This window comes from Lampris incognitus, chromosome 9 (genome assembly GCF_029633865.1).
Source record: "Lampris incognitus isolate fLamInc1 chromosome 9, fLamInc1.hap2, whole genome shotgun sequence".
NCBI lineage: Eukaryota > Metazoa > Chordata > Actinopteri > Lampriformes > Lampridae > Lampris > Lampris incognitus.
This window is the reverse complement of record NC_079219.1, coordinates 27,626,065-27,644,091: the sequence shown is the minus strand read 5'-3', so window position 1 is coordinate 27,644,091 and position 18,027 is coordinate 27,626,065. Positions and strand designations below refer to the sequence as shown.

General features: G+C 46.1%; 1 protein-coding gene across 1 annotated transcript; it reads left to right on the top strand.

The window, feature by feature from the left end:
* The first annotated feature begins 1,994 nt into the window (after positions 1-1,994).
* soga3a (SOGA family member 3a) lies at positions 1,995-17,715 on the top strand. Its single transcript, XM_056286964.1, has 7 exons — positions 1,995-2,426; positions 2,693-2,860; positions 9,931-10,236; positions 12,511-13,089; positions 13,349-13,428; positions 13,651-15,526; positions 16,588-17,715. Exons 1-7 carry the CDS (start codon positions 1,995-1,997, stop codon positions 16,816-16,818), a joined length of 3,672 nt encoding a protein of 1,223 aa, XP_056142939.1. The 3' UTR covers positions 16,819-17,715.
* The last annotated feature ends 312 nt before the right edge of the window (positions 17,716-18,027 follow it).

The window sequence follows — 18,027 nt, the reverse complement described above, 5'->3', positions numbered from 1 at the left end:
TGAACGCTTTGGCGTGATACTGGGTTGAATGTTAAGATCACAGTTTAAACTGTACTCTGGTGTATGCACCCTGACTGGTAGGCCAACACATCTGCATAACTGCACATGCATCAACACGACACACGCGCGCGCGCGCACACACACACACACACACACGCACACTTGCACAAGAATATAGACATAGCTATGGCCTATATACCCATAACTTTTGCCATTATGTGACACTAAAATTGTGTAAAATAGTGTATATTTCCAAATTTTATTAAATGTGCGTCTGTTAATCTCACTCAGATGTGGCAATGGGGCGGACTTTATTAAAAAAAATTTATTTATCCCCTTTTTCTCCCCAATTGTGTCTGGCCAATTACCCCGAGCCGTCCCGATCGCTGCTCCACCCCATCTCTGCCAACCAGAGGAGGCGCTAGTGCAGCGACCAGGTCAAATACCCACATCCGACATACCACCCGCAGACACGGCCGATTGTGTCTGCAGGGATGCCCGACCAAGCCGGAGGTAACACGGGGATTCGACCCGCCGATTCCGTATTGGTAGGAAACGGACTAGACCGCTACGCTACCCGGACGCCCACGGGGGCGGACTTCCTTAATCCCGCTGGTGGGAATTTTACGTCACATATTGGGACCAGCTGCGTAGAGAGAGGCAGAGAGAGACAAGGAGAGCGAGGGGGCGTGTTTGTATGTGTGTGTTTGTGTGTGTGTGTGTGTGTGTGTGTGTGTGTGTGTGTGTGTGTGTGTGTGTGTGTGTGTGAGTAACCAGGGCTGTTTTTTGTTAATGAAAGCATCATTTCAGCGCTGGGCTACAGCCACCTCTGTCTTTTTTTCTTTCCACCGAGTCAATTTTTGAGATCTTATGTGTCTGTTGGTTGAAAAGGAGGACTTTCATAGCCGCCCAGAAGAAGCTGTAGTCTGCGTAGCATTTAATTTGATCCTATCTGATAAAATCAGGTAAGGGGGGGGGGTCAGGCAACCGGCACTTCATTGGTTGTGGGTGAAGTTTGCCTCCAGGGCTTTCTGCCACTTAGGTTGAGGTTAGGTCGAGGGTTAGCTATCGGTTAGGTTAAGGTTAGGTTAGGTTAAGGTTAAGCAAGGTCTATGAATTTGGTAGAAAGCCCCGAAGGCAATTTTTTCCCCGCGTGCCACTTCGTCGCATAATTTCAGATTAGTGAAAAACTGAATGGAGTTTGCATATCATAAGGTATAAAGGACTGCGTAGTGATCACTTGGGATATTCAGAGTCTGCCCTGTGAATGATCACGGTGACAGGGGCAAAAACACTGTGTGGGGCAAATCGCGTGTCGCGCGTAAACCGGTTTATTGTTGCACCTCTGCAGTGCAGTAAACGCGTGACAGGCGAGGAGCGACTCATTCACGTCTCCTGCTGCCCCGTCCAAACTTTTCACAGATAGCAGGATTACACGGTCTCACCCAGAAAACAAACACATGGCTACGGGGAGGCGGGCGGCGGCGGGGGGGGGGGTAAAAAATACTCGCCGCTCTTAGATCAGTGCGCTGCTGGATATTTTTGGGTCTTCCCGCTTACGTCCAAGTGCTTTACTGGGAGACCCAGTCACTTCAGCTGCCTGTGCGGCAGGAGAGGAGGTGCGGTGTCCCCCATGTCAAGATAAACGACACTTCGCGAGCGGAATATTTTTTTTTTTTACACCATAATGTGACAGAATCAGAACACGTCTCGGAGACTAGAGGCGCCGTTTCGAGAGTGGCAGTCATCGAAACGTCGGCTTGACCTTGTCCTGCACCAACGGCGCCCGGCGGGGACATGGAAGAAACAAATGCGGAGGTGGCCGGTGTCAATATGTCTCCGGCCACCACTTGAAAAGCTATTATTTTGTATGCGTGTGTATGCGTGCGTGCGTGTGTGTGTGCATGCGTGCGTGTGTGTGCATGCATGTGTGCGTGTATGTATGTGTGTGTTTTCGCTGAGAAATGTGGAGTTCGTTCGGGAACGGGTCAGGGATGCTTGGTGGAGGAGGTGGGGGCTATGTGCCCTCTCAGGGCTGGGAGTTCGTCCCCTGCCCCAGGCTGGAGCGGCCGGAGAGAGGCCGGGGCAACAAGAGCTGCAGTCCGCTGCGAAGGATCTCCTCCCCGCCCGCCGTCCTCGGTCACATCCTCGAACCCCAGAACGGAGGAGCTCCGCTGGGAGGAGTCGCGGCGCAACTGGAGGTTTCTCGGGGGCAAATCCGCAACCTGCAAATCCGTGCGGGGCAACAGCAGCAACAACAAGAACAGCAACAACAGCAACAACAACAACAGCTGCAGCAGTATGGGCAAACCCAGCACTCGCGTCTGAAAAAGAAATTTGAGGAGTTGAAAAAGCGACACGGCCAGGACAAAGAAGAATGGATGCATGAAAAGGAATCGCTGCTGAGAGAAGTGGCGGACATACAAGTAATTGGAACAAATAGTGCCCGAGTGGCGGCCTAGTGTTTACTGCGGCGCTGCAGAGGGGTTTCACCTCAGCAGACTTCCAGCATCCAGTCCATGAGCGTGATCATAAAATCGGTTCCTTTTGACCCGCGCTGTAGTCGTAGCCAGTAGGCGCGCGCGCGTGGCTGGCGCAGAGCGGAGTGGAATAACCGCACCAGCCAGTCTTTTCCGTTGTACAGCAAGTGCATCTGATTAACCAAATTGTTGTCAAATGTTTTCCCATGCAGGGAGGGGAGAACAGAAGGATTTTGCTGGACCTGAAGTCGGTTCTGGAAGAGGTGCAGGCAGAGGTGAAGAGAGAGGAGGAGAAGAGGAGCGAGCTGCAGCTGCAGTACACCAGAGACAAATGTGCCTGGGAGCTGGAGAAGGCAGAGCTCAAATGCAGGATTGCACAGGTAAGGTCAGATGGGTGGCGTTGTGCACATTAATACTACTACTACTACTACTACTACTATGGCTAATAACAATAATAGAGAGACAATATTTTATTTATGGTATATTTTTCCAGGATAAGACTTGGTGTAAGTGAATGTGTTTGTGTCGAAAAACATCCCGACAAAAGACAATATTACCTGTGCTTGAGAATATAGTTTGACATGGTGTATGGGCACATTTGTGCGCATGAGTGCCTGTGCATGTGTGTGTCCAAAAATCAGGGAAAAAAGTAGCATTACTGCTGTTTTGTTTTCCATTTCAATGCATGTCATGTCAGTGCTCTCATTCATGTATGCATGTGTCTGTAATTTAGTGTAAATTGGGCTCGCTACAATTGCCACAGATGTGGTAAGGCGATAAGTTGCCCTGGCATTCATTCAACTCCGGCCACCGCTTAGAGAAAAGCTTTGCACCGAGATAAACTGAGCGTATAGCTGGTCCCCCCCCCCCCACACACACACAAGACATCCAGCTCACCTTTCAGCGGTTTGTGCTAAGCAAATGAGCGATTAGCAGCAGCTGTCTGTGGAAACAACAGGTCAAGTGTTTCTTGAGAAAGAGTGGAAAATACTTTTTCCACAGCGCTGGGTTTGCATAGCGAGGCGGGGATCTGTGAGCTATCGCTTGGCAATCCCTGCAAGACGGTGCCGACGACAGAGAAGTGGCCTCCGTGAGTATTGATTCAAATCCGGTTATATATTTGCTTCCATTGGAGGGCGGTGGGCTTATTTAAATAGACTACGCATTGTCAGTATGATGAAAGCTTTGGATTCTGTGAAATATGTCAAGCCAGCCTAGTTTTATTTTTTCCTTTTTTTATCCGGCCAATTGCCCCGCTCTTTCGAGCTGTCCCAGTCGCTGCTCCACCCCCTCCGATCTGGGGAGGGCTGCAGATCCATCCTCCGATCTGGGGCGGGCTGCAGAGTACCACATGCCTCCTCCGATACATGTGGAGTCACCAGCCGCTTCTTTTCACCTGACAGTGAGGAGTTTCGCCAGGGGGGCGGAGCACGTGGGAGGATCACGCTATTCCCCCCAGCCCTCCTCCTCCCACGAACAGACGCCCCGACCGACCAGAGGAGGCGCTAGTGCAGCAACCAGGACACATACCCACATCTGGCTTCCCACCTGCAGACACGGCCATTTGTGTCTGTAGGGATGCCCGACCAAGCCGGGGGCAACATGAGGATTCGAACCAGGATCCCCCGTGTTGGTAGGCAACGCTACCCGGACGCCCGCCCCATAGTTTTCTTTTCTCGAACCTGCAACTGGTTAAGCACACGCTCACCCTGGCACTGTCCACAGTTTAACTCACTATATCTTGTTGAAATATATGTTCAACCTGACTACGCCTGATTGAGAAAGCTCCAAGGACAGGAAGTTGTGTTGCTGTAAAGCCCCTTGAGGCAAACTTGTAATTTGTGATAGTGGGCTATACAAATAAAATTGACTTGACTTGACTGTGATGTCTTCTTGGTCCCCCATGCTAGAAGAAAATAAACTCGGAGGTTTTTTTTTGCATGACGTTGTGACCTGCTGATGCTGTGATGCCAGTGACGTAAATCATGTCAGATAATTGTCTGACCCAAGTGATCAGACATAGTTATGGCTTGCTATGTATATCACGTGGCTATGAGGTGATGCAGCCCGAACCTCATGTAGACTTCTGGCCAGCGGTGCCTGACGTATGGTGTAGAGGTACACTTTGACTCAACAGCAGTAATCCATAAATTGCCTCTCGTTTGCGGAGGCGTGAAGTCGCCCCAGCACCCATCCTACTTAAGCCTTTAGCTTATAGAAAAGCTTTGCGCTGAGACAAGCTTAGCTAGTTCCTCCCAAGCAGACACACATCCGCCCGGCTCGCATTTCAACAGCTTGTGCTATGCAAATGAGCTATTAACAGCAGCTGTCTATGGTAACAAATAAGTGTATCTGAAAGAAGAACAGGAGACACTTCCCCCCTTTTTCTCCCCAATTGTACCTGGCCAATCACCCCGCTCTCCTAGCCGTCCTGGTCGCTGCTCCACCCCCTCCCCGCACCCCCTCTGCCGATCCAGAGGAGGGGGCTGCAGACTGCCACATGCCTTCTCTGATACATACAGCCGCTTCTTTTCACCTGACAGTGAGGAGTTTCACCAGGGGACGTAGCACGTGGGAGGATCAAGCTATTCCCTCCACTTCCCCCCTCCCCCACGCCCCAACTGACCAGAGGAGGCGCTAGTACAGTGACCAGGACACGTATCAACATCCGGCTTTCCACCCACAGACACGGCCAATTGTGTCTGTAGGGACGCCCAACCAAGCGGGGGGTAACACGGGGATTCGAACCGGCGATCCCCGTATTGGTAGGCAACGGAATAGACTGCTATGCTACCCAGACGCCCACACGTTTTTTTGTCTTTGAGATGCACACTAACCAGGCTGGAGTAACTTTAACCAGATGATAAGGCTACACTGTGTTGTCCCTCTGGCTGCCTAGATGGGAGAGTACTGCAGTTCGCTGCTACTCTTTCTCCTCCCGGCTGCTTTGCCCTCCCGCAGTGTGGCTGACAGTGGGCCTTATAAAGGCAGACACAGTCAGTACTCTACTTTGTGTTTCTGAAGCCTTGTGAGGCAAAGCGGAGCAGAGCAGGATGGGAGGTTTAATCTGCTGCAGGAGTTTATAGTATGATGTCAACACGGGCATACACACATGCACACACACATATGCACACACATACACACACACACACACACACACACACACACACACACACACACACACACACGCACACAAAGACAGAGGTTAATACCGTGATGCCAGTGCGCGTGAGTCATCCATTATCAAAGGCACTTCAGTTGCCTGCTTTCCCCCTCAGTTTAGCCACGCACGGGAGGATTTGGGGAAATGTATTGGTGTCTGTACGACAGTGCAGCAGTGGAGTGAAAGGGAGAAGGGTGAGAGAGAGAGAGAGAGGGAGACACAGAAAGAGAAGGACAAAAAAAGAGAGCCTTTTTGAAAAATGATGAAATAGAAATGTGTGTGTGTGTGCTTTCGTGCTTGTGTGTGCATATGTAGTATGTATTTGTTTATATGCGTGCAAGCATATGCACGTGTGTGCATGTTTGCAGTGCTGTCTGCCTTTCAAATCACTTCGCAATCCCTTACAGTGTCAAGGAACAATTATTCCCAGACACGGTTGTGTATTTTTGCTGTTTATTATATAAGCTGTGCATTCACACGCTGTTTTCCAAGTCTTGTTATCCCAAAACCCAGATGTTAGTTGGCTTTTACAGGTGCGATACAAAGACTAATTATTGCAAAGACTGGCTTCTTTCTCACTTGAATATTATGGAGACAAACGCATGCACATTTCTGTGGGCACACACACACACACACACACACACACACACACACACACACACACACACACACACACACACACAGACACACACACACACACACACACAAGGAAAAGTCTGTATTGATTGCACAAACAGGCTGAAGGGAATGTTGGCGTGCAGCGGAGTTATGTTGGGAGGAGTAAGCGCTATTGTGAAAGCGGTACTCTCCCTTTGCCACATCCTGCCACAGTTTATACTTCTGGATAGATGTTCGCCGAGCATCTCAAAGTGCTTATCTGGGATCGCCCACCAGGGTCAACAGGCTTTTCGGTCAAATTGACATCTTTTCTAAGTTCAGGTTTTACCGGACAAATTCGGTGACCGCTGTGTATCCTCGAATAGGAGTGGGCAAAGAGAAGGGGCGGACAGGTTGACCCCTTGGATAGAGGCTTACTAAAAAAATGTTCCTATTCTGACCACACCCTTTGACCGTGGCAAAAACCAAAATGTTGTGTGGCGTACTAACACTGGCACAGTTGCCTCTGTTCCGATTATTCTGAATTTCCCAACTTGACTCGTGACCCGTATTTCTGTTCTAGTTTAAGAAATATTGGCATCCGGGTAGTGTGGCAGTCTGTTCCAATCCCTACCAACATGGGGATCGCTGGTTCGAATCCCTGTGTTACCTCCGGCTTGGTTGGACGTCCCTACAGACATAATTTGCCATGTCTGTAGATGGGAAGCCGGATGTGGGTATATGTCCTGGTTGCTGCACTAGCGCCTCCTCTGGCCGGACAGGGCACCTATTGGGAGGGGGGGGGCTGGGGTATAGCATGATCCTCCCACGCGCTAAGTCCCCCTGACGAAACTCCTCACTGTCAGGTGAAAAGAAGTGGCTGGCGACTCCACATGTATCAGAGGAAGCATGAGGTAGTCTGCAGCCCTCCCCGGATCAGCAGAGGGGGGTGGAGCAGCAACCGGGATGGCTCGGAAGAGTGGGGTAATTGGCCGGGTACAATTGGGGAGAAAAAGGTGATAAAATCCACAAAAAAAGAGAAATATTCATGCATTGCAGAATCTACTTAATTTGCATGTCAAGAAGTTAAAAAGACGGGCTTTCTATTTTGAGATTCTGAAAGCCTACACACCCAGTCTCCCTAATGTAGCGTTTGTGTGCATGTGTGTTTGTGTTGCCATATGTGTGGGCATGTGTGTATCTCATGTGTGTGTTTCTTAAACTCTCTCAGCACCACCAAACACCAAACAAACATCCAAGGTCCCAGGCCCAAGGTTCCCTGCCAGATATTTCTGGTCATATTTCTGTGCATACCACTGATTTATGAAAGCTCCTGGCAGCGAGAGACATCTCACTTTGCCTTGGCGGCCAAGTTGCCCCCCCCTCCCCTCCTCCTCCCCATTCCTCCACTCCTCCCCTCCTCGAGGAATGTGACATTGTAAAGTCTTGGCTCTGTGTTCCCTATTTATAGTGGGACACCATGGTGACATGGTCACCTTTATATACACTGCAACACACACTGACAGTGGAGCAGGAAATGAATTCTTGAGCCTGTGTGATTTCAGGTTGCAAACATGGTTGTGTGCACATGTAGGCACCCATTTGTGCATCACCCCATTATTACTTGTTGCTAAATTCCTTTTTTGCATGTGCAGTATTACTCTTGTATATGCATCATTTCTTTCATCCTGCAAAGGTTGTTGGCAGGAGGCCCTACCTTTGATTTAGCTTGTTAATGGACATTCTGACTCCTTTGTTTATTCCTCCCATCTTGTTTCTGAACTTTGGCTGTTTGTTTACCTTTGGGTGTTTTTAAATAGGCTTGTGGACAGCACCCATCATCGTCCATCTGTAATTGTGGAAACCATTTACGGGAGCCAGAGACAGACAGAGAAGCCCGTCTTGTTTTGCTATACTATAATTTCATGACCCCAGGCCACAGGCAGAAATAGCACCATGACCGAGGCTTGTAAGAGGGCCTAGCTTGATGTCTTGGTGTCTGAATACTGAAAAAACACACATGTTGGCATGTCTGTATGCAGAGAGACTCTCTCTCTCTCTCTCTCTCTCTCTCTCTCTCTCTCTCTCTCTCTCTCTCTCTCTCTCTCTCTCTCTCTCTCTCTCTCTCTCTCTCTCTCTCTCTCTCTCTCTCGTTTTTGTCTCCCTTGTGCATGCATATGCACAGTGCACACACACACACACACACACACACAGAGTTACAGTGTGAGACAAACACACATTGTCTTGAACTCATTCCATTTTCAAAGTCTGCTTATTTTATTTCCTTTTTTAAAACACCAAAAGGCACATATTTAGTACATAAAGTATAGGTCCTTTTTTTTGCCAAGCTCATTCTTAGCTCTAATTATTTTTAAAGAGGAACGCCTCTCAAGATAACATTGCCCATATGTTGCCCCTGTGGCATAGGATAGATTTGGATTTCGGTATAGATTTGGAAACACAGTCCATCTCACAGAAAGCTGAAGACCAGAGAGGGATGATTTATCTGTGATGTCATCGAGGGGAAAGTCCACTGTTGCAGATCAGGAGGCAGGACAATGGCCAAACATATACGCTTTCCAATCAAGTTCAAATTCAGTTCAGATTCAATTTTGCTGCAACACTTAAGAGTAGAAAACAAGCACAGATTCAGTCAAAACCCTTTCAGTGAATTTCACCAACTTGGTGAAGCATTACACATATTTGAATTCCTGTAATTCGATAGAAATTCTGGTTGCACCAATTCTGGCCATATACAACACACTGCCGTTTTAATCTGTCATCTGTTGTTTCAATTTTAAATGGTACAGAGGTGAATGTTTACTAACACAAACTGTACTGCTTCAGCACTTCGGAGGGGGGGGGACTCACATTTGAATAGCGGCATTCACAAATATTCTCATCCTGAACAGATCTGAAATCCTCTGGCTCCATCTTGACTTGAGCAAAACAAATAAACACGTTCATGCCATTCTGAGAAATCAGTTAGGTCTCTCTCCTTACTTGTGTCGAGGAGAAAGATTCTCTTTGTGCGAATTCATATTTCTTCCACCCGCAAACACTTGCAGTCCCATGTTTCCTTTTACCGCCACCACGTGCATCCTTTGCAGACACACTTCCCTGTGCTCGAGTCTGCTATATCCTGCACAGTATCCTGTGTCTGTCTGTGGGACTTCTAACAGGATATTTTTCAGTTTCAAGTCCTGTCTTTCTCTCGTCTGTCGCCCTCTTCCCTCCGAACCCACTGACACTCATCTCTGTCATCCCTTGTTCCCTTTCTCTCCTCCACCTCTCTTCCTGCCACTCCTTCATTCTCTCAATCCCTTTCCTCACATTTTCTGTTTTTTTTCCATTCTCAACCCCCACATCTTCTCTCCTTTCCTTGTCCTGCATTCTTTCCTCCTGTCATGCCTCGTTTCCTGTCTTCTTCCTTTCTTCTCTCTCTCTCTCTCTCTCTCTCTCTCTCTCTCTCTCTCTCTCTCTCTCTCTCTCTCTCTCTCTCTCTCTCTCTCTCTCTCTCTCTCCTCCTCTCATTCCCTCCAATCCTTCTCTTTATTACACGGATTCTGGAATCAATGTCTCTACCTTTCTTAACTTCCCCTTCTCCATTTTCTCTCCTCCTCTACCCTCCGCCCTCCCCTTTCCCCTCTCTCTTGCTTTCCCTCTCTCTCCAACTCTCTGTCTGCCTAGTTGGAGGCTAGAGAAGGTGCTGGGTCGGTTAGCGAAGGGGTCCAGTCAGCAGCAGGTCCCGGTGGCTCGGCGGCGTTTTGGAATGCTCTAGAAGCGCGTGGCAAGACGTCGACTTTCCGCCGGGAGAGGGAAGAACAGCGGAGGCTCCTGGCGGACACACACTCCACAGCCATGGACCTGCGCTGTCGGCTGGAGCACAGTGAGAAGGACTGGTCGAGGGAGCGGGCTGAGCTGCTGGAGAGGTTCGACGTGGAGAGGAGGGAGTGGGAGAGCCAACTGAGAGACATGCAGAAGAAGATAGAGGAGGTGAGCTACAGTGTGTGTGTGTGTGTGTGTGTGTGTGTGTGTGTGTGTGTGTGTTTGTGTCTGCACATGTATGTGTGCTGCGGGTACATGCTTCTGTACATTTTGATAGATGGTTGGATAATCATTTTTATAAATATCGACGCATGCAGTCCTGTCTAAAAGAAGACAATGTTACAAGTAATGTCTTGATTTTAATCCCAGGGACTAATGGCATAGGGCGAAAACGTTAGCATGCAGTTCATACTGTGCACTGGATATTGTCTATAGTATTAAGCCAATCCCTAATTACTACTTCAAATTTGTATGGAAAAAAATACATGTGGGTGGCAGAGGCGTCTCCTCATCAGAGCTATATGTCATACAGGCATGCATGTGAGGGTTTAGTAATCCATGCTAGAGCATCTGTCATACTGCTACCAGAAGCATAGATTTTACAGTAATTTAGCAAACCAGGCTTTTCAGCATCTTGTTGGTGTGTACCTCAGTTCATAACTGAGATTACTATACCCTATATGTTCATGATATGACAACAAGGTAGAATTATACAGTAGGTTATATAATGGTTTGATAATCCTGAGCCTAAAAATTGCCTTCACACACACACACACACACACACACACACACACACACACACACACACACACACATACACGGTGTTATGGTTCTGGGTATATGTTACTGGGTATATGTGTGTGTTTGTCAAATTTTTAGCACCACATGGTGGAGTGTTACACACCGATAGACATCCCCCGAGTTTTTTCTTTTTTCTAACCTTCAGTTTTCATCCTCTGGAGATTTAACTAAATTCTTATATGATACATGGATCCAATTCTGCCTATAGATGGAGGTGCCTGCAGTTCTGTGTACAATAACCTTTCCCTCCTACACATCCTGTTCACCATCAAAACTGTCAAAACAATAGCTCCAATCAGTGCAGCTGCAGAGCTGGGATGAGTGGGGGGTGTTGGGGGATTTAGCAATTTCTCTGGTATCCTTTTGTGTAGAGAGAGACGGTGGCAGGGGACGGGGCTATGAGATGAAATGATGAAGCCAGAGGAGGAGGAAAACCATAAAGAGAGATTTATGAGAGAGATTGATGGTTGAAGAAGAGATAAGTCTCAAAGTGAAAACTTGCTCTGAAATTCTATTTGCAGATGTATTTCCCGTTCTGTATATATCTAAAAAAATGGGAAGTTTTTCCCAAAAGCTGGAGACCAGTGAGTCAAGCCTCTAATCTGAGATCTGTTGGAGTGGATTATGGAGAGAGTCTGACAGTTAGATGAGGGTGGTCTGAGCGGGTAAGGTAGGGAGTAAAATGAGGTAGGGAGTAAAAATGAGGTTAAGACATGGAGGGAAAAGGGGGACAGAGAGGGAACGTCAGACATGTTTGATGATGAGGGTAGTTAGTATAGGAATCCCCCAGAGCCAAGACTACTAGTGGATTATATCTGACTCAGTCATAAAAAAACTAGCGTTTAATGAGGAAAGTCATACAAAAGAAGTTGGACAGAGCGTTAAAGCATTGGAACAAACTGCTTTGAAAAGAACATGTGGCTCTCATTTGGCCTCACAGGAAATGGGAAGAAAAATCAACGAATGAATAAATGAAGGTTAAAAGGCAGTAGTCCCATTCACATATTACATGATGGGAGGACTGCCAGTCAACATGAAATACTTTTGTTTTAGAGTTTGATGTTAGGACATCATAGGTTCTCCAAATAATAGTAATCCATAGTTTAAGCATGCTAGTTAAATATGTTGGTGTTATGTTTGGCTTGTGATAGATTAATGCTGTGATTTTTGAATCGCCGTGGCATTTAATATGACTCTTATTATGTTTTCATGGAATAATATTATGTCATTTCCAGTTACTTTGCAAATGAATTTTCTTCAGTGACCCACTTCTTTTCAACTGTCTCTACATGTTTAGTTGATGTAGAGGTATTACTGGAAGATATAGTACCCTGTACTGTGAATTACATTTATTCATTGGCTTTGAACACATTAGTCTAGTGCAAGGCTGTAATCAGATAGAAACTGTAGGGCTGTGAACAATGACATTTCCTTTTTTAGATTCCTGTACTCCTGCAAAATTTAAACTTTACCTTTTAACATTGAGTGCTTGCCAGTGGCAAACATTGTGGTTTATTTTGATCCCACAGATTGTCTTATACTATTTTAGGAAAAGACATACAACAAGAAAGAAAGAAAACCTTTTATCCTAGTCTACTGCTCCATCACTGATTATGACCTCCATTCTTCCCATATTTCCAGTTGTACTGTGAGGTAAGGGCCAAGCGGGAGGGGACAGGACTGGAGACCGGAGCAGATGGTGGGATGCAGGACAATGATGACGTTGTGCTGAGGCTCAGTCTGCACTCCACCAGCACCAGCTCCAGTCTGCTAAGTGACAAGTCACACTTCGAACCCCACAGCAGTAGCAGTCAATCAGAAACCCCCCAAAATCTGTCATTTCACTTGCACAACAACAGCATCCGTGGTGATGGAAGGGATAGCCACCACTCACCATGTTTCCTGGAAAGCACCCACTGTGAACCTATGCTTTGTGGCCATTTTGCTCAGAATGACCATGCAGGATTTGAGCAGGATAAGGAACCAAGAGGCAGAGAGACTCAGCAACACACCTCACTCATAGACAACAAGGAAACTATGGATATGGCAGAGCTGGAGGTCATTTGGCATGGAGCCGCAGATTGTGAATTGCCCCTGAGAATCACTGATACTTCTAAAGGGAATGAAAGAAATATTCATGTTGGCCCTGAGGTGAATCCTCTGAAGACAGAACTGAGATACAACAGTGACAAGAAGAAGAACTCCATTGCTCTTACAACTGTAAGTTTAGAGACACAATATCTGTAATGACTGCACTCATTTATAGGAAGCAAAACATGATTTTTTTGTTTTTATTTGCATATTTGCTTATTCATCATCACTGACTCTACATTCCCTTCTCTATATTTACCCCTTTCATCCCTCTCTTTTAAATATTCAGCCCTTTATCTGCCCTACCATTGACTCAAAGTCCAAGTTTTCTGTTTAATTCTAGTAATATACAGTATTGTGCCTCTCTCTCTCTCTCTTTCTCTGTAAGGCTCTCAAGGAGATAGCCCGTGTGAGCGAGGAGCTTTGTAGTTACCAGGATGAGGTCAGAAAGAAGACTGGGGATAAGAGGTAACTAAACCTCTATTGCAATGTAAACCCTGTGGCGACCTGTCTAGTGGTTTTATTATTTATCTTTATATGTGCAGCAGTTATACGTTTCAAGTTCTGTTGCCATCAGTATGTTCCTAACTTATGTTCTTAATTTACTGGTGCAAAATATGAAAATGTATGTTAAACATAGCATTTCTGATCTAAATGAATGTGCTTTCTTTATTTCTTATTTTCATGAAGGAATCTTTCTGGATCTGCACACATCCCTGATGTGAAGGAGGCACTTCTGGACAGTGTTAAAACCAAGCTAGAAGCTGATGAGCCACCTTGTGATCTCAACCAGATCTACAATGACCTCCGGGCCTTGGAGAGGGAAAACTGGATCACTTTATCAACAGATAACACTTGGCGGGCAGACAGTAAAAGACCAAAATCCCAGACCAATTACGATGGTACAGACATCGATAGGGTCAATGATACAAATCTCAAAATAATTACTGAGATGGATCCACAAGCCCCAGCCATTCCTCCTCGCACCACCTCCTGGAATTTAAGCAGCCAAACTGCTCTAGAGCCCATACTACATATCCCAGAGTCCCCTGTAACGACTAGCAGGAAGTGTCACAGCCCTTGTACTCTGGTGGACAGAAAGTGTAACAGCCCTTCTGTTGTGAGGAAATTTGAAGCTATGCTACAAGAGAATGAGGGTAAAGTCCTGTCAGATGGAGTGATGACATCATGTTCCACGCCTGCTAACTCTAACTGTAATGTTGGTTGCTGCCATAATCGCTGGTCTTGTGATGCGAGCAAGTTCACCAACAGCAAGTTGTCCACGTACATACCTTTTCAGAAAAGTTTCTCTGAAGTGAACATACCGACTGCCGGAAAAGACTTGTGCCCAAATAGGCATGCTGTGGGAAACTTAAAAAGTACAGAGGGAAATCAAAGAGAAGTACCTGTAGATTTGCTGTTGCCCTCTTGGGAAATGCCACCTGCCTGCTCCAACCTCCAGGGTCCTAAAAGGAACATAATGCTGGAGCAGAAAACAGCTGAGTTCAACCGAACATTATTTCATGCAGAGATGGGGCGTGGGCTTGAGGAGGACAGTTTTATTTCATCAGATTCTTCTTCTAAGGGTTACCCACCAGTTTGTTCGAGAGCATTTACCTCAGATGAGGTCAGACCACCCAGAGAGGCCAACTTTGACCCTCAACCAAAGTATGCTGAGGACAATGTCACCTCTGACATAATCAGTTCTTGTCATGAAGTCACACCAACACCTTCCACCTCTGACCCACCACCTCAGAACCCAGAGGTCCGAGCAAGAAGAACCGCACATGACTCCCAATGTCAGAAGGTCAAAGTTCAACACGAAGCCTCCTCTGACCTTTCAACCCAACAGTCAGAGGTTAGGCTCAGGGAAGTAAACATGGCAACCTCTGAAACTCCCATGCACTACTCTGAGGTCAAGCACAAAGCTCAAACTCCAGACAGCCCCTCCAGACAAACACAACACAATGTGGCTTCAGAGACCATTTTCTCTGAGTACATATTGTCTGCAAATACACAGCCATCCAAGAATATTTTTGGAACTGGCCCAAAGAAAGAAAAGTCCCATGGACTCATTTTTCCTCCAGCCAAGGCTGGTGGCCCATTTCAGCAGCCCTTTGCTGAGACAAGACCAAGACTGCCAACACAACCAGGGAACCAGGTGAACCTAGGGCACACCGCTGTAACTTCTGCCCAGCCTGACGTTCCCAGAGCTGGACCTCGTGTGATGAATGACCACCCCTGGAAGCCTCTTACACTGGCTGCTTACCCACGGCCTGAGGGTTCCCGGTCCAACTATGGGGCGGTAGAGAGGATCCTAAAGATCTATGAGGGTGCAGCTTTGGCTAAGCAGAACCAATGGCAAGAGAACCAGGTGGTTTCAACTCCCAATCTCAGCCCAAAACTGGAGGATAAGGTCATAGAGCTGTTCGAAATGCAGGACATGGACACCCTGCCCCTAGCTCCCACTCCCAGACACACCAACTCTTCATACAGCTCAAACACTCACATGACCAACACACTTCTAAGTACCACGGGCTTGAAAGAGACACAGCTCACTGGGCAGGTGGGTAGGGTTCTGTGTGCAGACTGTGCCAAAAAACTCATCCATGCACCCATGACATCCATCAATTTCACATGCAGGAGCTATCGAGGGTTCCCTTCAGCTAAACATTTAAAGCTTCTATTTAGCCATATGCAAAATACTTTCTAAAGAAATACAAAATATGTTTATGAGGTCAATGACATGAGTGTAAGTGGAGGACCTCACACATCCTCTTCCATTCTGAAATACTTTGTGATTGCCCTTGGCTGAGGACAGCTCCGTAGGGAATGCTGTTTATTTCTGGTATGTGCTAAGAGGAAGAAGCAGGCCAATGCCTCTGCTATAATCTGGGCATCTGGGCCATTTTGTTGCTAAAAGGCTCCTAACAAAAGGAGCTGGTGGTACTGCATGCAAAGTAAACTTGGCAGGGCATCTGGCACAAACCCCTCCAAAATGAAGATTAGCCTTTCATCTTGCGGACCTTTTAGTGGAAGCAGTCTTCTGGTCCAAGTGTTGTGATTACAGAAATATCTCAAACAGCCTGGATGCCTTGAGCAGAGTGGAGGGTTTCGAAAATTCCATAGATTAAGCTGCTTTAAAGTCATTCAAACGTTTCCAGAAATCATGGGAACCTGAGAAGAAAAACAAGAAAAGAAAATTTGACCCAACAATTGCTGTACTCCTTAGTGGATAAGATGTTCATCCAATCTCGACAATTGAGCCTTATCTCCGAAAGTAAAAGGGCTAATATTCTGAATGACCTCTAAATAGCAGTGATACATCAGCATACATGAGGCATGTGATGTTGAGATGTATTGCTTCTGCTGGTTGATAGAGATGGGTTCTACTCATGTGTCTTATGGTATATTTTTCACAGTAAAGATTACCTAGAGTATTTTTTTCATACGATAGGAAAATGTATCTTAATATTCCCCTTTGAAATATGCCTATTGTTTTCCCTAGGGGCAAGAAGACTACAGATGGGACAAGTGACAAAATGTAACGTATCTGAGCTGGTGAAATGGATGGTTGATAGAAAGGGTGTGATAATCCTAAATTTTAATTCATTTATTTCTCCACAGGAAAGCAAAAGGTCTTCCATCTCATTGTCTGTCCAGAGGAGTTTCTCGAGGCCCGCCCGACCTGCCAAACGACGTCTCCCCTCTCGGTGGAGCAGCCGCTCCCCCTCTTCTTCCTCCTCCACTTCCACCTCTCCTTCTACCACCTCAGTCTCACCATCCATCCCCCTTCAGAAACACACCTCCTCCTTTACCTACTCCCATGCGTTCCACATTGAGACAGTCATCATTTGACCTCCATGTGACCCCAGTGTCTGAATCCACAAGATGCCTTCATCTACAACCTTTGAACCCTGAACCCTGAGCCTTGAGCATACTCCCTCTATCCATTACCTCTGTACATACCAAATCAAGACTGCTTCTTTGCTCTTGCTGATTCAGAAGTGCTTTAGCTGTGAGTTTACAGGCTCATTTTTAGAATGTACGCTGCAACCGATGGAGCCAAGCAGACCTGAGCAGGAAAACGTAGATCTGAAACAGTCTTGAAGTGCGCTTTATTTAATTTATCCGGCACTACAAATAGCCTCAGAAGACAGTGAAAACATCACAAGACAAATTAGGTTAGAAGTTCAACTCTTGGAATTGATGTACCCTTGCTCATATCTGGATCCTAGCCTTATTTAGTGTAGCCTTGTAGATCTTCTGTCAGTGAACACGCCAGTATTTCCAATTGTTCTTAATGTAAACTGTAAAAAGTGATGCTAACTCCAATTAAACAAACTAGTCAACGTTTTTTTTTCTAACAAGATTTGTCGAAATTCATCTTTGCTCTAAACAAGTCTAATATGGTGTTGCAACATATTTCTTTTAACGTAATTTCTGCTCATAGCAAAATTATGTTCCATAGATAATGACATCATGTTTGATTCTTAAGTAGAAGGTTTTTTATTTTTTTTGAGTAAAGTTATCATCTTTCTAGCATCACTTTTCTCAGTACAGTGGAGGAAACTGAGTTGGGTTTTCTGCCTTCTTGAGAACTATTATGCCGGGACTGTACCTTGCCTTTTACTTGAGTCCTTTTGCTTCACATTTATGGCTGGTTTTGCATATTACATAATTGCTACAATGCAGAAACAACCAATATTTACTTTATTTGGACACATATTAAAATGTAATGTTCTTTTCTTTCAATTTTGTATCAGAGTGGTTTCTCTTAATTTGAAAGTAAGATACATGAATTGTGTTTTTGTATTTTTACTCTCCATCCATTGCTGATGTTTCGCAATCATAATGGCTTTCACTATGAAATTGCAATCTTGAGAACGTCCATTTGAATGTGTTTAACAAAAGTAATGATGAAAAGAAATGGACGAAAAAAATTTTTTTTTACATCTTTACTCTGAAAAGACACATATCAGGACATTGCTCAGCTGAGCGGTTGTCTGTTGAAGAGAGTTGGTGAATCTTAGCCTGATGACAGCGATGCCTTTGCTCTTCTTTTTT

Coding starts and splice junctions, on each gene's coding strand:
- soga3a (XM_056286964.1), top strand. CDS start 1,995: ATGCTTGGTGGAGGAGGTGGGGGCTATGTGCCCTCTCAGGGCTGGGAG. Junction 10,237..12,510: donor TGCAGAAGAAGATAGAGGAG/GTGAGCTACAGT, acceptor CCATATTTCCAG/TTGTACTGTGAGGTAAGGGC. Junction 13,090..13,348: donor ACTCCATTGCTCTTACAACT/GTAAGTTTAGAG, acceptor TTTCTCTGTAAG/GCTCTCAAGGAGATAGCCCG.